The 27,805-nt window shown below is 39.7% G+C and overlaps 1 protein-coding gene across 1 annotated transcript; it reads left to right on the top strand.

Moving 5' to 3' along the window:
- The first annotated feature begins 516 nt into the window (after window positions 1-516).
- Window positions 517-21,382, top strand: LOC139719282 (nuclear pore complex protein Nup50-like). Its single transcript, XM_071630705.1, has 8 exons — window positions 517-600; window positions 2,238-2,415; window positions 6,350-6,433; window positions 7,720-8,314; window positions 13,325-13,585; window positions 15,121-15,220; window positions 19,675-19,790; window positions 20,776-21,382. Exons 2-8 carry the CDS (start codon window positions 2,347-2,349, stop codon window positions 21,042-21,044), a joined length of 1,494 nt encoding a protein of 497 aa, XP_071486806.1. The 5' UTR covers window positions 517-600; window positions 2,238-2,346; the 3' UTR covers window positions 21,045-21,382.
- Window positions 21,383-27,805: the final 6,423 nt, after the last annotated feature.

Here is a 27,805-nt window from a genome sequence, read left to right as displayed (position 1 = left end):
AAAGAAAATAATAAAATATGTACCGGTATGTGGTGATTTTACGAATATACATTCGAAAGAATGTTTCTTGCTATGAACGAGTGCAGTATCATTTGAAATATGAGATTTTTGTTCTATCTTATGATGAGAATGGCGTTTGTCTTTTTTGTTTTGTTTTGTTTTTGCATTTAGTCAAACTCTTCAATATTGATGTAAATTTTTGCAGACTTTTTCGCGAAAGTGAATGCATCTTATGAGATCTTACAGATGGAAGTTTTCAGTAAAACCTGCATTTGAATCATTACGAAATTAACGTAGAAAGTAAATTTTTTATAAGTCACAAAACTCAGCAGCATGTCTGTTTGAAAGCTTATCTTTGTAGTTCCCAAGCAAATGACTAGAATTTAGACGTAAATGTGATTGGATGATCCGTGTACATTGTAATATAGTTTGTACGAATCTTCCTCAAGACTCTCAGTCCTGCGCTTATCGCGCATGATGCGCCATCTGTTGTTCGTTTCCTGCATCAGCAGGGAAATTCATTCAAAATGGCGCGCTACTAGAACTAACTGCATGCATGGAGCTCGTCATTCATTTCTAAGACAGACATTTTCGCTTCAGGTAACGTAGGAATTAATGCATTCCTTTATTTTTTCCATACGAGTGTCATACTTATCAGTCAGAAAAAGAAATAATTAACCATATAAACATTGAATTGGCTTTATTTACCGGGTTTTGCCGTACGGTATACGGGCAGTGTAGCTAACGAACGTTAGAAAACGCCACTTCACCGCCCGTGGTAAACTAAGGGCACGTAAGGCCAAGGCAAAAAAAAAGGTCGGAAGTGAAAAGAAGCGCTCAAGCAAGTAAATTTAACTAGCAATAATTGATTGCCGCAGAAGTCCTCAGCCCTAAAACTATTAGTAATCTTCTATCGCTTTTACGTCGTAGATTCTGCTGCCTAGTGCCGGTGGGCGCACGACGGCCACAGAGACAGGACACGAAAACCACGAAAACCAGTGAAAACGTAGACCACGCAGACGGTAGAGTAGGACTAACCTAGTCTAACGGGTTAGAAGTCTACAGCCAGGAGCTGAGGATAGTAACTAGTTAGGCCTAGAAACAAGATCCAATCACCTGACGCTTTTTTTTTTGTTCGTGGCGGCATACTCGTGAAATAGACCCCATGCCCCACCACTGCGTGTCCGTACTACGGCGGCTCGCCTATTTATACTCGTGAATTCAGCCCCACCGTGTGGCGCTCATCGACATCGGTACCTGTAGGTAAGCACGGTGGTGGGGCTTCCTTCCACAGTATACTCGTGAATGCGGCCCCACCAAACGGCGTTTACGGGAAATTGATACAGCGGTGGGGCCGATTTCCACGGCATGCATCTTTCGTCCTCCCTCTCTTCTCGGAAGGACTCCCTAAATGTCCCTTAACTGATTTAACGGCCAATTTAACCATTAATGCAATTACAACCCTACCTAACCCTAAACCCTAAGGCCTAACCCTATCCCTAACCCTAACCCTAGGACCTACCGGGTACCCTTGCTTGCTAACGCACGGGTGCACGCGCACTGCGGTGGGGCCTATTTCACGATTTGGCCTTCGTGGCTTTGAATTCCGTACTCAGACTACAGGAAATTTCGGCTAAAAATAACACATTAAAAAAATGTCTTTTTCTTTGCGTGGTGCAAAATCGCATTGTATTATTACCGGACTTATAATTCTACCCCTCTAAAAAATGTCTTTTTCTTTGTGTGGTGCAAAATCGCATTGTATTACTGGACACAATTTTCACAGTGACATTTAGGATGAAAACTGAAAAAGCATTCCAAGGCAAGCTTAATTTTTTTTTTTCACGGACATGCCGGAAGGTAAAGGATCACGCCAGGTGACTTCAAGGAATCAATACGGTCATGCCAGACCCTAGCAGTATGGATGATCCCGGAATGATGATCCGTAATGATCCATGATAGGATGTCTGTTAAAGTGTGAGAGGGTTTTCCAAATTACCATGCACACTGTTTGCTATTAAAAGCACCAACTATCAATTTCAAGTTTATCATTTGTGCCATATTCCCAGGGAATCACAGTGGACAGTGTATTTGACTTGGTCAAAATTCATTTGAAACAATCTGGAAAATGCACATATTTTTATTTACTTCATGTGTGCTGTACATGTGTATGTCATGGTGTGTGTGTTATCTCTAGTAACAAACTGCTGCATTCAATATCTTTTCATCTTCTGCAGAACAAGAGAGAGAAGTTCCTTCTGTACGGTATCAATTTCTTCAGACTGTCGTCACTTTGGGCACGATCACCAAGACATTTCCTAGACCAGGCCCAAGACCTCAGTAGCGATGTCTAAGCGGAGGGCAGGCATGGAGCTCACCCATGAAAACTGGGATGAGGAGGAGGAACCGGAGGAGGTAAGGCTCAAGTCCTTGGGGTAAGCCCCAAATTATACTTAAAAGGACAAAGTTCACCTTCATATACATGTGGAGTGAGATAATGCAGCAATATAAGTAGAACACATCAGTGAAAGTTTGAGGAAAATTGGACAATATGTTTAAAAGTTATACATTTTTAAAGTTTCTGTGCAGTTACTGCTGGATAGGAAGACTACAATTGTACTACAGTTGATGATGTCAGATGCATAGAACAATAAAAGGAAAATATAAAGAGAATTCCACAAAATTTTCTTTTTTGAAAGAAAGTAGACATTCCCTCAACTTGTAGCTGACATACGTTAAGGGTAATGTTACTACCCCTGCCTTCTGAAAGAGGCAAGTCATGTGTGCTTTTATTATGAGAGAAAAGTGAAAAGACAGTATATTGAATTTTCTTTATATTTTCTTTATATCGTTCTACACATAAGACATCACAAGCTGTCAGTAGTCTTCTCATCCAGTGATAGCGGAACTGAAACTTAACCAAAAAATCATAACTTTTGAACGATTGTCATATTTCCCTCAAACTTTCACTAGTATTCTACTAATATTGCTGCATTCTCTCAATCCACATGTTTACGAAGGTGAACTTCTCCTTTAACAGCCAGTCCCAAGATGCTACACAATGTATCTCTACCACTCGGCTGGTCAGGCAAGCAGATTTTCAAATTGCTGCAGAACACTGGCCTGAACGTGAATTTTCCTTTTTTTTTCACAATTTTACAGTGCAAATGGGTTATCCAGCCATTTCTTCAGATGGAAAATGGGGAAAAAAATATGACAACAAACAAACAAGTCTGGAATTATAAATGCCATTGAACTTACTATTTTGTAAGTGTACAAAATAAAATGTTTCATTTGGCATTTATAATAAACAAAACACTCCTTGGGACTAAGGTACTGCATTTATGGATCCTTCTTCCCTACCTTATGAATTCTGTTTATACTTTCTGAGTTGATAAATTCCCAGATTACTTGAAGACAACTCTAATTCATTGTGTACATACTGAATTGAATAAAATAGGCAAGGTTAAAGAGAAGGGTGAAACTTCACTGAAATTAGGCAAAGGTTAAAGGGAAGGTAAACCCCAAGAGCAATGTGGATTGAGTGAAAGCAGCAACATTAGTAGAACACATCAGTGAAAGTTTGAGGAAAATCGGACAATCGATGCAAAAGTTATGAATTTTTAAAGTTTTGGTGTTGGAACCGCTGGATGAGGAGACTACTAGAGGATATGACGTATGAGTGGACAACAATACAAAGAAAATATAAAGGAAATTCAACAAAAATTCACTTTTCTAGAATTATGAAAGAGCAATGGACCAACCGCTTTCAGAAAGCAGGGGGAATAATTGCTACCCTTAACATATGTCAATATCAAGTTGATGGAATTTGTAATTTTCATGAAAAATGGATTTTTGTAGTATTTTCTTTATATTTTCTTGGTATTGTCGTCCACTCATACGTCATAGCCTCTAGTAGTCTCCTCATCCAGCGGTTCCAACACCAAAACTTAAAAAATTCATAACTTTTGCATCGATTGTCCGATTTTCTTCAAACTTTCACTGATGTGTTCTACTAATGTTGCTGCTTTCACTCAATCCACATTGCTCTTGGGGTTTATCTTCCCTTTAACAACAACTACAAAAAGAAAATCAGCAATTCAGTTAGTGCCGAGACAACCCTCTTGACAAAATTTATATGGTGAATATGAATGAATGGTAATTGATTCCAGCAAGATTTCTGAACAGGGAGATGAGTAAAACAAACATGCTGGGGAATACCCAGAAAATGGAATGAGTCATGGTTGTGACACAATACAGCACATCCATAGACGTGGACATTGCTGGCTGTGTACCCATTGAAAACACCACATACAATACGACACTCTGTGCTTTCAGCAAGAAAACTTGAACATACGTGTACCTTGCTCTCTCGTGGTGCAGATGAGTGAAAAGAAATGTGAGATAAAAAAGGTGTAGGAGGCAAATGCTTGGGCTTATCATTGATGCCTCGGTCACATATAAACACGGATGCTCAAGGATTTACACGGTGATCCGGGGAGATCCGGGGACGTCCAGGGAGATCCGGGATTTTGGTATGACTGTACAACTGTACACACGGTATCAACACGGCAGCTACACGGATAAGGCCGGAAGAGCGCAGCGTCTACACGGACAAACACGGCATCTACACGGATCTACACGGCAGCAACACGGACCACCCCAGATTGCTCTGCCAACATGGCAATCCCCGGATGACGCCGGATATTTTTGACCTCCAAAAGTTGCCGTGTTGGCCTCCCGGCGTCAACACGGATCTCTCCCCAGATCAGATCCGGGGTGGTCCGGGGTGATCCGGGATGTCTATGTGACTGGGGCATGAGGATGGTTAAAGAAAACGAAAGCCCCAATGTACATAGTGACTGGGGGTTTAGTGAAAGCAGCAATATTAGAATACACCACCAAAAGTTAAAGGAAAATTAGACTATTGATTCAAAAATTATCAGTTCTTACAGTTTTGGTTCTGTCATCGCTGAATAAGAAGACTAAGTACAGTTCGTGATGGACAACAATACAAAGAAGAAATATATGGAGAATTCCACAACATTTAATTTTTCATGAAAATTAAACATTCCAGAGACTTGCTACAGACAAGCTTGTTATGTTAAAGCTAGAATTGAATAGTACTCTGCAGGTCTCCATTTGGAATATGTTCGATGTAAGAAACTTGTCTGGTTGGCCAAATTTGCCAGGATATCGAGTTGTGTTGTACAGTGGACTCCCATTATAACGAAGTCCTTGGACTGGCAGTTTTCTTTCGTTCTATCGAACCGAACAAATAAACATTATAAATACATAGAGTGGATGATGTTCCGGCCTGAATTTTTACTTTGTTGTAACCGGAATTTAGTTATAACCGTGTTCATTATGACGGGAGTGCACTGTAGTATATTGAGATCAAAATTGTGAAATAACAAAAGTCGGTGTACCCGACTTTCATTCCTAGAGTGCCCCCCCCCCCCCCCCCCCCTTCAGCAGTGGATGTGTAGAATGCTGCCAGTGCATGATAATCGAATCATGTCCAACCAGTAGTATAAGCCAGTTCATAATTAGCTCATGGGCACGTTGGTACAAATGACCTTTCTTTTTTCTCAGTTGGTTAGGCACTTTAATCGTTTTCAAAGAGACATTATTCGTACCGGGAAGCTTACCAGACGTAACAATTCATGGAATTCGTGTTCAAATAATAAATGAACTTGCATAGACCAGGTGACCACAATGGTCCGTCAATCAATCATTGGGGAAGCATCCATTTCGTTGTTTTGCTTTGAATGCATTAAAAAACTGTTTTATTCATATTGCCAAATACCAGGTTTGCTGTCAGGTGGATGTACTGGCAAGCAACATTTACAAGGATGACATGAATAATCATTATATGACAGATGCTTATCTCAGAGAATTTAAAAACCAACGTGCCTCTTGGTACAAATGACCTTTTTCTGCTCATGCGCAAAGTGGAACTACGAACTGGCTTATTGAATGGTATGCAGAGCAAGACTCTCGCATGCAATGGCCTCATTTATTGGGTGTACATGTAATCGAATATAAAGCATCATGTACACCATGGTATTAATTATAGCTCTGAGATCACAGTACACCTTATACATCCGGCGATGCTTTTTGGCTATTATTTCACATTTTTGTTGATGCATACCAGAAATTGTGTTGTTACTGCAGTACTTCACACATTTTTAATGCACTCTTGTATATTTCAGAGCAAAAATCAACATTTCTGCATGCAAATGAGTTTCCACTGTTTAAACTTGAAGTATGTTGGTGAACTGTAAAACTAGTACTTTCCTCATAATGTCGATCAAAAGAAAAATAACTACCAATCTGTGACTTGCAGGCTGGAACGTTTGCAGTTGCGGACAGAGATACCCTGTCGAAACGACCAATCATCAAGGCACGAAGGAGATTTACACCTCAGCAGGTATGGTATCAGTAAAATAACCATTCTTGAAATATTTTGCATGTGATCAGTTGTGTTTTGATAGGTTTCTGTTTTAGGGTCGTTAGTACATATCTTTGTTTTACTCACATTGTAGAAATGTGTGTACAACTGTAGTTACCTGAAAAGAGATTCATCTGATTGATGTTATATAGTATTGCAAATGAAACATTTATCCATTTTATTGTGGTTGTGACAATATGAATTATTCACATTATCTGCATAGTTACCTCCTTGATAACCTTCATGCAGTATGCTACATTTGTGCCTTTAAATGTTCCATAGGTGTTTTCACATCAGCCCGATAAAAATCCAAGCTCGAGATATTTTTCACGATCGCAAATTAGCGCACTATTTCATTTCCTATTCACATCAGCCGAAGAGAATTAGCCCAAAATTTTTTCAAAAATTTCTCATGATTTGTGTGCAGTTTGCCTCGATCAGTCGGGACACACATGCTGGGCATGATGGGATGCATCGCGCTAATTTCTTGAGGCAATTTCACATTATCAAAAAGCGCGCTAGTTCGCAAATTATCCCGCTATTTCAGAAATTTCCCAAGTTGGACTCAAGAAATTTTTCTCAATCAGAGCAATAAAATCAGCGCGCTAATTTGTATCCACATTATCGAATAGCGCGCTATATTTGGAATTGGGTTAATTTCCCAAGTCAGAAAACAGCGCGCTATTTCGAAACATCAGGCTGATGTGAAAACACCTATTGTGACTGTCTTCATGTCAACATATTGCTTTTGTCCACCTGCTGCATAATTCTTTTTATGCATTCTTTCTCACAATCTGTCTGATGTACATTGCACCCATCAATTACTGCTATGCCAGGCAAGCTGCTATCAGTCTGGAGTAGTTCACAGTATTTGTCAAAAGAACTATGCATAAAATTTTTCTCTTCATGGTCCGTAGGTCAAGACCATTCTCTTGTTGGATGTTCTGATGTAAGGAAACCTGTGTAGGCAAGTGTTGTGCAGGGAATGAGTATCAGTACCCGGTATGCACATTTCTATGCAGCTGTAATTGGGGTTAGAGAAAGTTGGTGTTTTCTAATGTCAGGAAGCTGTGTACTTGTGGAAAGCTTTACAGGATAGTGCAACAGTCGTTGTGAAATAGGACTGGAACTCTGAATAGCCACAGTTAGGGAATGTGTATCTTTGTGCTTGTATTTCTCTGCGTTCCTGTAACATTTTGCTCTGACTCGGATGAATGTTCTTGAGGGTGATGATTATTTTTCTTGTCTTGACTGTGATTGTTTAGGAGGGGAGCACCGCCCCAGCGCCAGCACCGTTTGCTGCATTTAAAGGTTTCTCAGGATTTGGAGCTGCTGGTCTGTCGGCTTCCACCAAGCCAGCTGCCTCTTTCAGCTTCAAAGCAAGCAGCACTGACACAGTGTCATCGAAAGCGCCCTCAATAGACCAAAGTGCAAAAGTTGCTAAAGAGAGCAAGCCTCTATTCAGCTTCAAATCCAGCTCGGACAACCCGCCCCCGTCGACTATGTTCAGTCTGGGAAAGACGGAAAAAGACTCGAAGGCGGCCGCCAATGGCGCCTCGTTGACGGTGACTTCCACTGTGAACGGCAGCAAGGGAATGGACCGGTATACCAGTGAACTCACAGCGCTCAACAAATCAGTCAGTGCGTGGATTCAGAAGCACGTGGACTCGAACCCTTTGTGCGACCTCTCTCCCATATTTGACGACTACAAAAAGCATTTGAGTGACATTGAGAAGAAGCGCAGCACCGAGGAGGAAGCATCGGCCAAGAATGATGCAAAGCTGTTTCCAGCACCGGTCAACCCGCTGGCATCTTCTCAGGAGAAATCCTCCAGCAGTAGTACGGCTGTCTCCTTTACAGGTATGGTAGCCAAAGTTTGAATACTGGCAGATAGGGGATTTCATCATTTGATTATTGCCATGCAGCCACCAGCTGTCAGCTGTGATAAAGATTGTGTCTTAACCTCTAATTTGTGTTTTAGTCAAACTACTACTGTGTTCAGACGATCCTCCGCTTTGCAGGGAATGTCCCATTTGCCCCGGCAATCCCATCGTGTGAACGCTCGGTGGGACATTCCTCGCTCCCCCAGCAAGCTTGTCGAGTCTGGCAACAAAATTCTGGCAGGGAACTGACCTTGAGCTCTCGCACAGCTGTTTTCCTCAGAAGTGCGCATGCTTAACATGTCATGGCGAAGTAGGCAGTCAGGTGCTGTACACGTAGCTGTCACTTGAACTTGCAATCGCGCGCCCTACAGCACCACGTACAGTGACTTAACACTCAGCTGAAACCACTAGCCTTGATTTTGTCCCCCTTTCAGCGGGGGATTTCAATGCACGTGTGGAATGTCGACCGTAAAATTCTTCACACTACCCCTGCAAGGCGGGGAATCGTCTGAACGTAGGATGCATGTATCTGAAGACATATTTAGGTCTGTTGCACATTGCATAACCTAAATGATGTCATTGTTTCATGAAAGATCTTTAATTGCTTTTTTCCCCCAGTACATCTGTTCATGTACTATGTCCCAAAATTGATATTAAACAGGTATAAATTTATTTTATTCGTTATTTTCTTCTATTTTTTTTTTTTTTGGGGGGGGGAGGGGGTCTCATGAATACCTTATGTACCTCCGCCCTCAATATTGACATGAAATATTAACATAATGATAGCTTAAAATCATTTTTCCAACCAAGCATATTCCTGATAAGGATAAGATTCCATCACTCCGTCATGGTGTTGACTGTGATAAACAGATGTAGTGAATATCCCGTACGCTGGTTACGCGCATCATACCTGCGTTGCCAGGCAGCCGGAGCGCATCATCCCTGGCCTTGGATGCGCGCGTAGAAGACGCTGACAGTTGGAAACCAGCAGTGACTAACTAGATATATAAGTCAGTTCAACCTGCTAATGTTATTAATTTAGTAGTTTTAACCCGTTGTAACATTGGTGTCAGGAGTGAGATGAAACTGAATTATAACCTTACTATGTGCAAATTGTGAGAGGTGGTTGAATTGAGTGAAGTTATGGGGATAACTTGTTAATGAGATGTAGGTGTATATTGCGTAAGTTGCCAGCTGATGGTAAATTGATGTGTTTTATCCAACATTGTGTTTGCGTGCTGTACATTTTATGGTTTATGATCAGTGGCTGCTGTACCGAGCATGATGTGTTGAACACCAGTAATAATGCACTCTGAGCGACAAACTAAAATGGTCACTAGGAGGGGAGCCAGAAGGGCTTGTCGTGAGGGGTGAAGTTGAAGGAGAGGTGTGTAGGTTCCTCGTCGATATGGCAACTCGAACGCTCAAGGTGGGAATGAGCGAAATTCCACTTCTTCAAGAGACATCTGGAGCTAACGGTGTGAAATGCTCGAGATTGTAGCATCTTCAATTGAGGTACCAGAAAGAAATGAATCCAGTGTACCAGTTGGCATATCGACGAATTTGAACATGAGAGTGGACGCAATATGAATCAAATCAAATCAAAAGTACATGTGGAAGTGTTGAATGTGTCGTCAATCCTTCAAATAGGGAGGGAATAAAGGGAGGGATAGAAGGTGTCGAGGTGAAGCCGATTGAGTTGGAACGGCAATTGGAAGCACCAGCTGGAAGGGGTGGGACAGAGTTTTCTATGGAAGAGAAAGATGAAATGAGAAAGATGAAATGCGGAAGTTTCTGCACAAACGACAGGATGTAGTCTCCACAGGACCGACAGACATATTGACGCCGAAGATTGACAAGTGTGATGCTACGCCGATACGACGACGACTTTGTATCCCTTCACAAGTCAAAAGACAAAGAGTTGTAAATGCGATAGACGAATTGACGGTTGACTTCATAAACGGTCCCATGGATGATGAACATAGATGCCCATCTGAATATGTCAAACAACGTGACAGGCCTTTCATCACCATTGAACAAACCTGTCAACATCTGCAAATTTCGGGAGATCGGATCAAGAGGAAGTTTGATGAAGATTTAGAGAGAAGAGAACAGGTGTGGCTGCACAATCCTCGTAGGCGCAAAGGATTATCCCCTAAACTCACGTCGGAGTGGGAGGGACCATACACAATACTGATGAGACTAAATGATGTGGTCTACAGAATTCAGACGACCAAACGAAGCAAGCCCAAAGTTGTGCGCCGTGATTGGTTGTGGCGGTACAAAGGGCACAAGGAATCCTGGTTGGCTGACGAATAGATGAACTCAGCAACAGTGCTTAATAAGTGCACTCAGACGAGTAATAGTGGAAATTAGAGTTTTGTTGTTGTTGTTGTTGTTGATGATGTTGTTGCATTTCCTTATTTCATTTAGTTAGCTTCCACTTTAGAATGTTTTAGTGTGTGGTGTAATTGCGTTTCCGACACCTTCTGACACCATTGTTTTTTTAATTAGTCTGTACTAGTATTCTATTTTTGAATGGTAGGATTTAAAGGAGTTATTCCGATCTCTGCTGAATGAGATACACAGGTCTCGTTTGTCACTCAGCATTAGAGCGCTTGAAAATTAGTACCTGTGAAGAACAGGGATACAGCGCAGTGTTCGAGGTGTAACAAATGAGATCAGTGTAGTTTAGGAGAGAAAAAAAAAGAAGAAAATTAGTAAGAATTGTAGTTCATTTTTGGTTGAATTGAAACTTGTTTGTGTACAGAGAAGGGAATATTCATTTGACGGGATATCAAATTTGTAAGGAGGGGATAATTTAGTGAATACCCCGTACCCTAGCTACTTGTATGCGCATCATACCTGCGTTGCCAGGCAGCCGGAGCGCACCATCCCTGGCCTTGGATGCGCGCGTAGAAGATGCTGACAGTTGGAGACGAGCAGTGACTGACTTAACACGTAAGTCAATTCAACCCGCTAATGTTATTAATTCAGTAGTGTGAACCCGTTGTAACACCGAGTAACCTCAGGTATTAAATAAGATAATGACATCAAATCACAGATTTATGTTTTGTTCACACACACACAGACAGAAAAAAAAGATTTAAAAAAAAACACTGAAAGTCACTGATAATGCATTGCACTGCTGCAATCACTTGGCTATGTTAATTCATTCTTCATTATTTCACTCACAAGAAGTGAAAGGTTAAAGATTATGTAGGATGAAGGCCAGTGAAAGGAATTGAATTAACGTCATCTAATTTGCATGTTTTATGATACTGTGATCTAAAATACTTTGCCCCCCCCCCAAAAAAAAAAAAAAAAAAAATCATCTGTCAAATTCTGTAACTTTCTTAATTCGATACAGATTTTATATGAAGTGTCTATTTGTCTGTGTGTTTGATTTCATTCTTCTTGAAAAAGCCACTGTGAGCATGGATTAGAGTTTTATTTTCATGATGTAATCGGACCCTCCAGTCATTTGGCAGTTATCGACTGAATATTCCTGCGTATTCACGAAGGCTACGTTCATCATCAGATGCATTCTTACTCCAAACACCCAGAGTAAAACATGGGTATGGTGATCGTGCTTTTTCCGTTATGGGACCAAAATTGTGGAATCAGTTACCTCTTCAGTTAAGGGAACTGTCATCTACAGAGTCATTCAAATCCAAACTTAAAACTTATCTGTTCCTTTCATACTGAGGACTGTAATTGCTGTATGTTATTAATATTGGATCAATATTGTATTTTTAATTGGTATATGTTGTATTCTTTATTTGGTATATGTTTGTTTTTGTCTCCATTTTCTTATTTGTTGAAATGTTTGCATATGTATATGCACGTAAATATTTGATATCTTTTCATTTTTGAAGCGCCATGAGCACTGAAAAGTGGACCTGTGCGCTATACAAGTAGCCACTATTATTATTATTATTATTTAAGTTCTGTTGACACCGTCATCCCTGGCTTCTGAACTGATACTGTAAAACATATTTTCGCGGCAGAAAATTTTTGCAAATTGGAGCCGACGCCCTTTTTCACGGCAGGAAAATTTTGTGAGTTGCCTCTACCATTCAATGCATATAGTGCAGACAAGAACTTGCATGTGCATTTTAATTTCACAAATCTTGGCTCTCGCAAAATTTGCGAAATTAACCCATTGAGGACGAGTCCCGAGTATACTCGGGCAGGTGTCTATGGGAAATATGTGTTGTAGCAAAATTAAACCGTCCTCAACAGGTTAGAATGCACGCGAAAATCCTCGTTTTACAGTCATAATGGATTGCCAGTTTCACTTTGAACAGTCAGTCAATTTGTGTAAACTTGTAGAACCGTTTCAGAGACTTATGAGTGATTAGTTTTATGCGCATCAACACTCCCGTCTGCTTGCCTTCTCAGAGGAAATTTCATCGTGATATTATGTTGCTTTATGAAAAAATAGAAAAATTAGAAAAGTTGGTGAATCAAACTTTTGGAAAAAAAATCACACACAAAAAAAGTTATGAACCGTAAGAGTAAAGAGAATAAGAAAAGTAGCAACTCTGCTGTGTGTGATGTACAAAAAGTAGATTATGTTGAGTAGCTCTCCGTGTTGTTTGTACACAAAAATTCACAGATTTTCATTTTTTCTCTCAAGAAAATTGTCTTTACTCCTGTTAATAAGGATAACACTCCTTCTGACCGGAGAGGTTCTGTATGTGCTCAAATATTTGAGAAAAATGAAAACTATAGAAGTTGTACATGTATAAATACAAAACAGATGGAGAAATGATGAACACAGAGTTTCAAGTTTGTTATACTCTCTAAACTTTTCCATTTCATAACTTTTTGTGTGTGTGTGTGTCTGACTTTTCCCTCAGATTTTCCTTAATTTTCTTCTCTGATTTTCCCATTTTCTTACAAGTTAACAGTGTGAGGATGAAATTTCTGTCTAATTGCTGAGAATCCTTATCTAGAATCCTTATTTCAATTTTTCACCAAGGATTTAAGTTTGGTGGTGCGGGCTCCTCCTCCTTTCCCTCCTCCTCCACAACCACGTCGACCACTCCAGGCAGCGGAGGAGAAACGGTGAAGACAGAATCCTCAGCACCAAAGACGGGGTTTAGCTTTGGCAGTGGGTCGCCAACCATCTCTGGCTTTGGGACGGGGGCATCGTCTTCGATGTGGAAGACGACGACGACGGCAAAATCGGATGCGCCCTTTTCCTTCGGCAGTGCCATGTCCAAGCCCAATTCTACTGCAGGTAAAAGATTCTGTTTAGTTGATATGTGGGTTTTTGTTTAATGGCATATAAGTACCCGCACCTCGCCAGGGGCCCTAAATCGCTACTTGCCTAAAATGGCTACAAGCGCAATGAACAAAAATGTACTTGTGGGACTCTTTACTGTGTACAGTACGCTTGGATCTTGCACAGGGTTACCACAACCAAGCAAACTGAGGCAAAAACAGGCCAGTTTTTCTTAATGAAAATCTTAGATTTATAGACTCTATAAGAAAGTGATGCTGTAACTTACATGTTGGTGTTGATCACGGTATTATCTATAATTATCTATAATATTGCAGCAGATATAGAAGAATATATATCATACCTTTGAAATCCTTTGAAAAACAGGCCAGTTTTTCTTAGTGAAAATTTTAGATTTATAGACTCTATAAGAAATTCATGCTGTAGCTTAATGTCGTCGCTGGGGTGACAAGACCTTGTATCTGGAATTTTGGTGAAAATGCCTTTTTTGGATTAATGGTCAAATAACGGGTTAAGTGATATCCTGTCCAAATCCCAACTGTCTTAGTCCAAAAATGAAGCCACCATGGCATGTCAAAGGAAAGGCTATCCCATTCGCTATAGTGCTTTGGCTTCCATGTTTTTTGGCTCTCCTGAACATTTGACATTTTGGAGATATGAGGTCTTGTCGCCCCAGCGACGTTATATGTAGGTGTTAATCATGGTATTATCTATAATCGTCTATAATATTACAGCAGATATAGAAGAATATATATCATACCATTGAAATCATATCTTAGAAGTGGGCTTTAAGTTGTACCAAACTTATTTGCCCCTCAGCACCAATGAAGATAATTAATTTCTGTGTGACAGGATTTATACAGCTGGAGTGCATGGACATTTGAAAATTTCATTCGGATTATAGTCATCTATCTTTAATACCGGATCATGCCCAATATTTCTATGGATTTGTTTTGAATGTGTTGATTGAAGTGCTCTCTACTTCATAAGATGGTAGACTGTTCATTCTGATATCACTCTTTGAGAAAAAGAGGGTCTCACTTTGTATTGACATACTTCTTCATATCTTAAATAAATCGATGTCCTCTTGTTCAGCTGCCAGTTGAAAATTCAAAGAAGTCTGACAGTTGAGCATGTATTCCCTGTACAATTTTGTAGGTTTGTATCATGTCTGATCTATTATATCTGTAGGCCAGTGAAGGTAGCTTTCGGTGTTCAAGCCGTGATGTGTATTGCAGACACTGTAGGGGATGCACTAGTCTTGTTGCTCATTGTTGCACTTTCTCTATTTTCACAGCGTTTTTTTTTCTTTTTTTGAATGTAAGTGATAGTGGTAAGGATTTTAATGAATCAATGCTTATTTCAAAATGAATGTCATATGCAAAATCAACATTTATGGACTCTTGATTCCACTTAGTTGAAGGCTTTGCAACTTACACAAGTCAAAAAAGCCTTGACTGTGATGCCAACAAGTGCATCTCACATTGTTGACCTGTGCATGTTAATTTTTGTACATGATGTTGTTGCCACAGCAACAGAGTCCCGAGATGCTGATGCTCAGGAGGAATCGGACGAGCCACCCAAAGTGGAGGTCAAGGTCATTGAAGAGAAGGATGCCCTTTTCTCTACCAGGTGAGTCATTGCATTTCTTGGGGAAAATTCACCCCAGTCATATGCAAAGGTGATAGATTGAAGTTGCTGACATTAAATGGGTGATCGAGTGCAGACAGAAAAAGTACACAGTTGTGATGTCAGTAATAATAATAAGTACAGCATTTGTAATGCGCCTTCGATCTAGTATCCTATTCTGAGGCGCAGAGGGACGTAATTATGAAAAGAATAGCATACATCGTAGTCATAATTGTACATAAGAAGGTTGAAAAAGAAGAAAGAGATAGGTAGAGATATACACACCAATGAACAATTCGTTGAAAATTCAATCGAAACAAGATACGAACATATGTGATTTCAAAAGCTTTTTAAATGTTTCAATGGTCTCTGCTGATCGGATCCTTAGTGGAAGAGCGTTCCAGAGAGATGGGGCTGCAGAAACAAAGGCTTTTTCTCCGAGAGTCGAGATTGTTCTTTTAACTGTTAATTGTTTACTATTACATGAACGGAGATTTCTGCCAGGGACGTATTCTGAAACAAGGTTTTGCAAATATTTTGGAGCTGAAGAATGTACTGCTTTCCATGTATGAAGAAGAATTTTAAACTCTATCCTCTTGGATACTGGTAGCCAGTGAAGATTTTTTAGAACTGGGGTAATGCTGGAGAAGCGAGATGTTCCACTGAGGACCCGAGCAGCAGAGTTCTGAGCACGCTGTAGTTTGGCCAGTTGGTAAGATGAAGCCTTGAACAATAATGCATTTCCATAATCAATACGAGACAAAACATACGAATGAATAACAGAGGCTGCAACTTTGTTTGATAAGGATTTTCTGATACTGTGAATATTGCGTAGTTGCAAATATACAGATCGACATGTGTTTGTAATGTGTGTCGCCATTGACATTTCAGGGTCAAAATAAACTCCAAGATTCCTACAATTTGACACAGATTGTACATTGACACATCCAATTCGTAATGACTGACTACGGACCTTTGCTGCCAGATGTTTTGATGCAATTATCATAAATTCACTTTTGTCATCATTCAGTTTGAGTTTGTTCCGTATCATCCAAGCCCTCATATGATCAATACATGCTTCAAGTCTATGTCTGGTAGAGGCCTCACTTAAAGGATCAGATGGATCGAATGAGCTGTACAGCTGGGTGTCATCAGCGTAAAGATGTATATGGATGCCATGGGTCCTTGCGATCTCTGCGAGAGGACTTGCATAAATGCTGAAGAATGACGGGCCCAGAACAGACCCTTGGGGGACACCATACAGAAGTTCAGCGAAGGATGACATGCACTCATTGATCCTGACTGCCTGCGAACGGTTACACAAATAGGAAGATATCCATGCAAGAGCAGATCCTTTCACACCTATTGAACGAAACCTTGTGATAAGAATATCCTTGTCAATGGTGTCGAAAGCTGCTGACAGATCAAGGAGCACCAAGAAAACAGCTTGCTTCTTGTCAAGTGCTTGATGGATATCATTATGGACTTTAATCAGGGCAGACTCGGTGCTATGATGCCTTTTATAAGCAGATTGAAGTGGTTCACTTAAATCATTCAGTTCCAAATATTCTTGAAGACGCTGGGCTACGACTCTTTCCAAAACTTTTGAAATAAACTTGAGATTGCACACTGGTCTGTAGCTATTGAGGGCGTCGGGGTCTAAACTGGGCTTCTTTAGCAGAGGTCGAACGACAGCTTGTTTGAATGAGCTGGGGAAGATGCCTGTTTCAAGCGATCTATTCACCATCAGTGTAATGCTTGGGAGAAGAAGATGTAAATGTCTTTTCAAAATCCATGTAGGAACTGGATCTTGTGAGCTAGAAGAAGGCGGGGAACCAGCAATAATCTTTCTCACTTCTTCCTCTGATGCCAAGTCAAAGCTGTTGAGCGTGTGGTCTTTCTCAGTAGAATGAGTTGTAGTAAGATTTCCCCCAGTCAGCACTTCAGCATCAAGTATTGCTCGAATGTCTTGTATCTTTGTTGAAAAATACCTGATAAACTTCTCTGCCAGCTCTTGGTCACTACGATGTGTTGGAAGGACAGATTTATTGCGATAATGAAGCATCTTGTCTATTACTTTATAGACATCTCTCTGACTGACACAGTCAGAGATCTGCTTCTCATAGAATGATGCTTTTGCCTTCTTTATCATGTCCAAGACAATCAGACGTTGATCTCTGAAACACTGTCTATCTACCTCAAGTCTTGTCTTTCTCCATTTCCTTTCTAGTCTCCTCCTCAGCTTCTTTGCTTCTGTGATCTCTTCTGAATACCATGGGTTTGGTGGACGTGTGGCAACAACACATCGTTTAATGGGTGCGTGTTTATCCAGAATAGTTGATAGTGTTCGGTCATACTGATCAGCCAGCTTGTCGATGTCAGTCTCAGGTTTACGAATGAGGTCAGATGACTCCAAGTCTTCAGCAAGGGCCTCATGGTTTATTGTCTTCAATTTGCGATATACTATCTCCTTACGCCCAACCGCAGGTTTGGACATATGAAGATCACAGTGCACGGCTGCATGATCACTGAGAAAAGAAGAGACCTCTACTGACCTGATAGCATCTTCATCTCTTCTGGATAAGACATAGTCTAAAATATGTCCGCTGATGTGTGTGGACTCACAAACATGTTGAAGAAGATCATGAGATTTAATGATGTCTGCAAATTTCTTGGTATCTGCATTGGATTGATTGTCCCAGTGAATGTTGAAGTCGCCGACAATCACAAGCTTGGAAGGGGATGCAGATAACACAGACAAGTAATCAGCAAAGTCCTGAAGAAACATTGATGATGTTGTTTTATTTTTTCGACTGTATGGTGGCTTATAAATCACAATCAGCTTAATGGAGACTGAAGAATTGTGGTGAGGTGTAAAGTCACAACACATACTCTCAAAGCTGGGGAAAGCGTGAGTCGACAAAGTCACCAAGTCTACTGACTCTCGATGGATAACAGCTACTCCTCCTCCAGTACGATGCAGACGGGGAGCATGTCGGAATTTGAAACCCGGAAGTGTAAGATCAGCTATGATTTTCCTGTGTTTTTCTTCATCGGACAACCAAGTTTCTGTCAAACATACAATATCAAAATCATGTTCAGTGAAGTAGTCAGCCAGAAGATCAGCCTTGTTACTAACAGACTGTGCGTTAATGAGGCACAGTGTGTAGTTTCTCTTCTGGTCATCTTTACCGATGGGTCTTTTACACGTTGTTGAGAAGCAAGGATGGCTTGGTAGAGTATTCACTTTCTTCTTCCTTTTGACACCGCCTCTGGTGCCTCTAATTGTAGGCTTCTTGGCACTGATACCGAGTGACTTCACAGTAGCCCAAACATCCGAGGAGACATAGCCATTATGGTTGAGATCAAGAAGAGCTGCTCTGCTGTACTGTCTCCTGTGCAATGTGTCTGACTCATTGTTGCCGTTTTCACACTCCTTTCTGTCTATTCGATCTGGGCCAGGGTTTGCCTCAATATCTCCGGCAACCAGTAATGATACATTGAAAGTTGCAGTAGCATTACTGTAGTAGCAGATTCTCTTTCCGTTGTACTTTATGACCGGCTTTGATCTATTGTTCACAGAATTGCCATGTGAAGAGGTTAAGGTTGTTTTGTAGGGATCCGCCTCAGTGGACAGGCTACACAGCAGGAGTAGTGCCAGCAACCAGCTGAGGAATCCCATTGTCAAATGCAGTGAATGAACAGACGATAATCACAGCACCACAGAAGACAATCAAAGCACTACTTTCACTGGTGAAGGTCCAGCTCCATAGGACAATGTACCGACGATGAATAGAGTTTGTGTGCATGACTGACCAACAGCTAGTATGGCTGCTTCAGGTTGACAGTCCAAGCCGGCAAGTGAGAAACAAGTTGAAGGGCAATTCCACTCTACTACAGCGAGACAGACTCCATATTTTGTCTAGCAGATTCCAGGACACATAACCAAAATACTGGTTATGTTTTGCACACTCCCAAAACTATGGGTATACCTCAAAGAGAGAAGTAGAGAGAGAGCTTCCAAAGCTGCTCCTCCCTCAGAGAGCGCTATGGCATAGAATAGTATACAAATAGTATACAAATGATGCACAGGACAGAGTGAATCGGTGAGAGTTGGATGCTTGAGTTTAACTTTGAAACTGTTTAAACCCATGAGCACAGTGGGTGGGTGTTAGACTGTTTCCAAAGTTTCCCTTTGTTTGCATTTTTTAAATTGACTCTGTAACATTTTCACTGCACCACATTACTTAGTTGGAACATGAGGACAGATTTTCCATAATGCTTAGTAGCAAAAGTTTTCAGAATATTTCTTCCCTAAGGAAGTGATGAAGAAACTTATGAAAGGAACTCCAAGAAAAGTTAAAAAGCTGTCATGGGCCTTTCTTGGTTATGCCAACAATGTGCATCAAACTGATGTCTTTGTCTTACATGTATTTCTCTCTCATGGTGTATCCTAGATGCAAGGTGTTTTACAAGAAGGATGGGGACTTCAAGGAAAGAGGAGTCGGCATGCTTCATGTCAAGGACAATGGGGGCAGCGGTCAGATCCTGATTCGAGCCGATACCACTCTCGGTGAGTGCCCGGTGTATTGTCTTTGGATGATGTACAGAGTGGACCATATGGACAAGGAGGGGGGGGGGGGGGGGGGAGGGAGGTGTTAGAGAAATAGCTCTAATGTTGCATCTTTCCAGTTTATGCCCCTTTACTGTTATGATGGGATTGTATGGGATGGCGATGGTAGCTGTTGTAGTAGTAGTGGTAGTGATGGTGTTGGTGGTGGTGGTGGTAATAGTATTACTTTTTTTAGTATTTGGGGATGATGGCACAAAAGTAATACATGTGGTAGTAACAATACAAAATGTCATAACAGTGGTAATAGTGACATAAGAATAATGGAATTGGTGGCATTGCGTTTAACCAGGAAGAAAGGACAATGAAAATGGGTATAGTTGTAGTGGAAGGGATTTGTAGTGTCGGTAATAATATGATAATAAAACAATTTATGATGCTCTGTATGCTTATGTTACTTGGTGCTACATAAGTAGTAGTATTAGTAGTAGTAATAGTAGTAATATTAGTAGTAGTAGTAGTAGTAGTAGTAGCTTAGTAGTAGTAGTAGTAGTAGTACTAGTAGTAGTAGTAGTAGTAGTAGTAGTAGTAGTAGTAGTAGTAGCAGTAGTAGTAATTGTAGTAGTAGTGGTAGTGGTGGTGGTGGTGGTGGTAGCAGTAGTGGTAGTAGTAGAAGTAGTAGTGGTTCTAGTGATGAGCAGTAGATGTAAAGGTTGTTGGGATTTAGTGGTAGCTGCGCAAGCATTTGTAGATCTTGCTCATGCTAAAGTGTAGTCACAATGCTGGTAAAAACAAAACAAAACCCCAACAACGTAAAAGAAAAAACAGAAACCATGAAGACACGTAAAACAGCAAGAAGAAAGTTGTGAGTGTATTAGAGAGATATCAAGAGAAATTTGTGGTCATTGACTGAGGGCAGAGATGTAGTATAGACGACGTGAGATGAAAAGTTTTATCACTGTGCACTCTCCCATCTTCGTCTCCCCAGGCAACGTCATCCTCAATATCGGGGTCTCCTCTGCCATGCTGAACCACTTCACCAAGCAGGGCAAGAACAAGAACAACATCATGCTGATCTCACCGCTCAACCCGCCGGCGGACAAGAAGTGCCCAAAGTGCAAGAAGAACTACATCAACCCGCAGGAGAGCACGGCCTGCGAGGAAGGGTGCAAGCCGGACGCCACCCCGCTCCTCCTTCGGGTCAAGACGGAAGCGGAGGCGGACAAGATCATCTCCGAACTGAAGAAGATCTTCTGAGCAAAAAAAAGCAGAGACAACCTTTGATGATATGTTCCCCTTTGCTCGCCCATCTCCCTTTGCTGCGGAATAGAAATGATTCACAAAGAGCAGGCTTGAAGGGAATCCGTATTTCGCTAGCATCTAGATGTAGCTTACGTCATCTTTCCTCTAAGTGCTCAATGCACGAGAAAATCTTGAAGTGTCTTTGAAACCATTGTATTGGTGATTTCCAACATGCAAAGGACTGCATTCATTTCAATGGCTGGTCGCCACAAGAGAAAGCTCCAAGGCCTATATCTGTCATTAAATGTTAAGGTAAAACTTAGTTTTCAGAAGGGCGCAAAATTTATCCTCCGCCAATCCGAATTCGCTTGGAATTCATCGAAAGAGTCTACTAACAAATTTGTCTGGCTGACCTGATTTTCCAGGATAATGAGTAGTTACAGAGTATTCTGAGACTAAAAGTATAAAATAGTAAAGGCCGCCCTCCCTGTTCGGTAGTGGTTATGTAGAATGTCACATGATGATTGATCATCCCTTAGCAGCCATATTTCCCAACAAGCTGTATGCGATTCACTTTCGCGCCGAAGATCGATGGATACTGCTATGGCCCAATTTGTAACTGATTATCATACATTACATAGCATCCGTGATCAGATATGTTCTCAGATTGCAATACTAGCAGCATACCTTTTTGGCTAATATTTTGCATTTTGGTCAGCGCCTATCAGAAATCATGTCATCACAGCGTTATTTTACACATTTCTCGTGCATATGTGTCCATTTTAAAGCAAGAATAGACAGTTTTTGCAGGCATATGAGAACAACGTTCTACCTTTAATGTAAGTGGTGTGACAGTCAATAGACATAGTTCCAGAGTTTGGACAATTTACTCCATCATTACCTTTGTGTACAATGTCAGTGACACTTTGAGAAGGGCTTTGAGAAGGACTGAGAGGGTCAAAGTTGTCAATACTTTTTGCCTCCTTTTTTTAACGGAGTATTATCCAGGGAGTGGAGATGATGCGCATAAAGGGCAAATTACTGTTTACAGCATATATTTCACAAGGGTTTTATTTTCGCGAATTACTTGAGTTGGGTGCCATCTGCGAAATTAAAAATAACGCCAAAATATTAACTCTTATCCCATTATGAATATGTGACATGTATGTATTTATTTCTCCTTTTAGTACCGTACTCCACGATCGCGAGTGAACCACTGATGAAATTTTCGGGAAGTCCCGATTCACAAAAAAAGTAGACTTGTTATAAAATATTGCGTATACAGGGAGTGACCAAACTTGTGATTATTGATGCCCTAACTGTAATGTGTTGTACTTGCGAAGTGATGAGAGGGGAAAAAACACAATAAAATGAAATGAGTATCAATTTCTGCATATTTCCTTGATATCTTCTTCCAGCCCACAGCAAAATCTTGCTTGCAAATTGTGGTGGCGGCAGCGCTCTATAGACTTGCCTCCAATTATGCCTCTGATTATGACACTGTGGAAGAGAATATTTTGATTTTAATGTTCTTAGAGCTAATTCCAGTCACTACCCTTGTGCTGTACTGTCTACGAGAAGCGCAAGCACTGACAAACTTCTGAAAAATTAGAAAATTAACAGTTCCCAGCCTTCATTTTATCTCATTCATTTTGAAGAGGAGCCCATGTGGAAGGCAATGTGTGGGCAAGAAAATTACCCTTATACATATATATTTTCTTAATCAGTTCACAATATCCAACATATCCCCGACATTAATGAAGACTGATTTTTTTATCTAGTTTGGTAGTAGCATACGTAGACTCCTGGATATTTTTCCAGTGTCGTCCATTTTATTATTAGATTGTTGTATGTGATCTAGGGAGTGTATTAATCTTCTTCGTTAACTGTTCAGAGCAGATCTTGCCACAAATAGAGAAATCCTCATTTGTTTTCTGCACAAGATCAACAAAAATATGATTGCTTTAAAACCTGGACAAGGGAATCTGCTTTTCCTGCCGTCAAAAGATTACAAGTTAAAACACGGTCATTTGACATACATGTATTGCCCCTGCGGTGCCAAGACCTCGCATCTCAAAATTATGAACTTTCAGGAGAGCAAAACAACTTTTTCATTCGTGCAGCATTTTCACGGAATGACATCAGTGTTGACGTCAAATAATGTAGAAAGATTGTTTTGGATTTCATTAATAGTTGTAAGGTTTGAAAACTCAAATCAGTATTTTTAATATCCAAAATTGAATTAGGAGGTTTTTTGATATATGTCAATTGTGATACAAGGTCTTGTCACACCGGGGAAGTTATGTAGACCCAAGTTATCATTATGACAATGTCATATCAGGCATGTAAAATCAAGTATCGTTTTAACTGTCAGCTCTAAATCGAGGGAGGTTTTTTTTTAACAATATGTTCGTCGCACCAAGGGGCAAGTATCTGGAAGTATGTTTTTTCACTCTCCTATTCAAACATATGATATTTTTTAGATGTGAGGTCATGTCGCCCCAACAGCGATGTCTCCTAGTGTTCGTTTATCTGAAATGTGTGACTTTAATTTAATTCTAATCTTACTTCGGTTCTGGCTTATTTTTCCTCCTTCACCCGTTGAGGACGAGTCATGAGTATACTCGGGCAAGTGTCTATGGGAAATGCATGTAGTAGCAAAATCAGTTTGTTCTCAATGGGTTAGAAGAAAAAAGGAATTATAATGGAAAAGGGGGGAAATAAGCCCTAAATACACGCATCATTGAATGCGACTTGTTAATGCTTGGGAAAGCAATGTAAATTCTAAGGTACTGCTCTTTTGTCTCTGGAATGTGTTAAATAAATCTCTTAACCAAGAAATTTCAGTGTAATTTTGAGCAGGATCTGATCCGTGCATACTGGAAGGTTTGATTAATTAGCACCAATTGCATTTTCAAACAATTCAAGCAGTGTCTTCCTTATTGCTGCCAGCAAGCCGAGAATTATCTTGAATGTACTTATACATACAGTGCTTACGTTTTATTCTTTAAAAAAGGAAAAGAGTTTGCAGGGTCATGTAGTATATATACATGTATACAGATAACTCTGCATAAGTCGATTCTAATGGGACCACGAAAGATTAGAATAGTAGTTTGACTTATGCAATATTCAACTTTGGAAATGTAAATAATGCATATTTGATTAAAATGATTCAACTTTGGCAGCATTCAACTTATACGACTTCGACTAGTGCAGAGTTAACTGTATTTACATTTTCTAGATCTGACTGCATGTGTCAATGATGTGATTATTGCATACATTGAATAATTTTAATGTTCATGCGTCATTGTGTTTCGATACATAAATGATGCCTGTGGTATCAAGATCATTTTCTTAATATTTTGCCTTTTATCATTGCATAGAATAATTTTTTTTTTTTCAAATTAGAATTGTTAAATCTTAATGAATTCTGTGGTAAATTATTTCCTATTTTCTCACTTTTTTTGTAATGACTTGAAACAGTTTTAGACAAGTGAATTATTCTTATATGGGGAAACAAATTTGTGATACTTAAAACATCAACATTCGCAGTGGAATATGAATACCAGTATGTATATTGAGCATGAAACTTGAACTGCTTGACCTATGCTCACTGCTTTGTGTGTACATAATACTGACAAAAATAACTCTAAGTGATATTCAAAGTAAAGTTAGAAATACACATGTACACTGATGTAATAGAAAATAAATTTGTTTCGCTTATTCACCTTTTTGTAATAAAATGATTTGTAAATTTTTAATGCAAACTGTATCTATTATGCCTTTCATATGAGCTCTGGTCAAATGTTTGGTTGCTCTTTTCTCGATATTTTTTTGTCATTTGTTGTTTTTATTTTGGTTTGCTTTTGTTACCTCTGCCAAGGAGCTTATGTTTCTGTTGGTGTTTGTTTGTCTGTTTGCAAAATAACTCAAAAGAGTTGTGAAGGGATTTGGATGAAACTTACAGGAAAAGTTGATAATGACACAAGAAAGAGATGAGTAAAGTTTGATAGTGATCTGGGAATTTTGATGAATTTTTGAAGGATTTTTTTTAAAAAAAATCAATGAACTTGGGAGTTCAAGGTGTGTGTATTTGAGGTTTGTATAAGCTTACTTAAGTGTGTGCTCTGTTTGAGGCGCCACTCAGTATGAAACTGTTGAGTTAATCACAAGTCTTTGTTTTTATTTGAAAACTTGGGTGATTTTCAGCATGCGTGTATGGGTGCAAACGGGCTGCTTGGTGGAGGTCTGTGTTCTCTGAGTGCTTTACAGTAATTTTTGTTTTGTTTTGTTTTGTTTGATTATAGTTTTGCTGATTTTGGACTTCTTTCTCTCTACCTCAAAAGTTGTCCTCAAAAGTGATCCCAATTATGTTACATCAATGCTTGCCATTCCTTAATCCTATATTTGCTGTGAGTGCTGATTGGCCCAGAAATTCCCATACCATTAGACACAGTGTCCAAAGTTCCTGGCACAGAAAGGGTTAAGGCAGCTACATGATCCACAAGCTTGCCCACATGAGACAAGCAAAATTTGCTTCCTGCTAAAGATGATTTATTTGAAAGTTCAGTTTGACACCCAGGGGCCCGTTGCATAAAACTTACCGTTGAATTTCAATGGTAACTACATGCTTGTACCGTCAAAATTAGGCGTCACAGCCAATCAGCATCAAGGATTATAACATTTACCGCTAATTTGAAGACTTACCGCTAGAAAGGAGTGGTAAGTCCAGCGGTAAGGGTTTTATGCAACAGGGCCCAGGCCTTTTCCAAGAGTGGCATCCTTGCACAAGGAAACATGGCAAGAGAAGAGTGATTATGTATATATATATATATATATATATATATATATATATATATTCGTCGCTGGGGCGACAAGACATTGTATCTACAAAATGTTAAATGTTCAGGAGAGCCAAAAAACATGGCGGCCAAAGCACTGTGGCGAATGGGATAGCCTTTCCTTTGACATGCCGTGGTGGCTTCATTTTTGGAGTAAGACAGTTGGGATTTGGACAGGACATTATTTGACCATGAATAAAAAAAAAGTCATTTTCACTAAAATTGCAGATACAAGGTCTTGTCACCCCAGCGACGATATATATATATTGACAGCAATTGATGTCAGTATATATATATATATATATAATATATATATATATAATGATATATACATCCAATAGAAACTTATGTATATGAATGTAGAGAGAGAGAAACGGGCAGAGGAAATAACAGATATAGTAAGTGAATGATAAAATAGAGAGAGATGGAGAGATAACACAAACATATCTATATCAATGTATCAACATACCACAGAACATAACCAATCTGTTTCACATTTTCTATCAAAGCTTATGAATATGCAGGTGATGTGAATGTACCAACTTCACTCTTACCAAATTTCAACTAAGTGAATAGGGCTATGATAGAAAATCTGATTCCTGTGTGACCAACAAGTCCCCCTCCCCCCCCCCCCCCAAAAAAAAAAAAAAGAAAGAGAATAGAATAAACTGAAAAAATGATAATAGATTAATAAATAATTTGATGTATTGATTAATCAATCAATGAAAAATAAGATAAATGAAACATGGCTGAAACATAATACATAAAAGGTAAATTGGTAAACCAGTAATCCACCTAGTTGTTAATACAGCAATTGCAAATCATATTTCAACATCATTCTCCAGTTTCCCATTTCTTTTTTCCCCCTTGTTGTTTTACATATTTAGATTTTCTTCCCTATTTTTATCAAACTGGAAAGTAGCCTATCACTCTGTTGGCTCATTGAAATATGAAATTCTTTCCACTTATTTTGTTCGATATCCATCTAGAATTTCACATTACAGGTTATGAATCTGTCACTTTCCATTTGATATGAGTCTGATACACACTACTTTGTTCACTCTACCAGTCACTCCATCAGTCTTCTTATTTCGTTATCCCAATGTCTCTCTCTTTTTTTTTTTAATCTCTGCAGTTTTACCTGTTATGATGCTGAATGAGCAGGCCCTTTTTGCATAGGATATAATAATTTGATATCCGTTATTAATTGAACTGAATATTTTTTATTATACACTCTTTTTACTTTTCTACATATTTCTTCCTCTCTTTTTACCATTCTATAGATTATTGATCAGCTCAAGGATTAGTTGTTTCTTTTTGTTTTGTTTTGTTTATTGCTTATTTTAATAGATGAATATGTTTCCCGTTGTGTACATTCACTCAGTGTGTGAGAAGAATAACTTCAGAACTCTAGCATGAAGCTGAGAATCGACTGCTACATGGCTTTATTCATTTCAAGAAATACAAAATGCTGGGTTGGCGCATTTGTATACCCGTTGGGACAATCCACATTATTTCTAGTCCTAAAATACCCCACCCCCGCCTTTCGTTCTATCCAGAGCTCCAGTATCCTATTTCATGGCCCGATTTCACGGGTACTATCTTGCACCAAACGTGCGGATTTAACTCTGTAATTCCTTCTAAACCAATATGTATTCGGTCTATTAGCTGAATGAACGGCTCTTCGGATAGCTTGGAAATCAATCTCTCAGGATTTGTCTAATGACTGCCCTCTGACAGACCCAGTGATCACATCGTTCATCAACAAGTTTCCTTGTACTGTATTGACAAAGAATAAATTAGATGGGCATACCACATCCGGGCACTTTGGAGAGGTGTATTTGTCCTTTTCACTCCCTCCGCTCATGCCTCCGCTGGAGGAGAATATATCAATAGATTATCTAGTCAGTTCCTCCCTTGATTTTATCGTAAATA

The sequence above is a fragment of the Diadema antillarum genome, unplaced genomic scaffold, assembly GCF_040938485.1.
Source record: "Diadema antillarum isolate AM-2024a unplaced genomic scaffold, OU_Dant_1.0 scf00000108, whole genome shotgun sequence".
Lineage (NCBI taxonomy): Eukaryota > Metazoa > Echinodermata > Echinoidea > Diadematoida > Diadematidae > Diadema > Diadema antillarum.
This window is presented reverse-complemented; position numbering and strand designations above follow the sequence as displayed.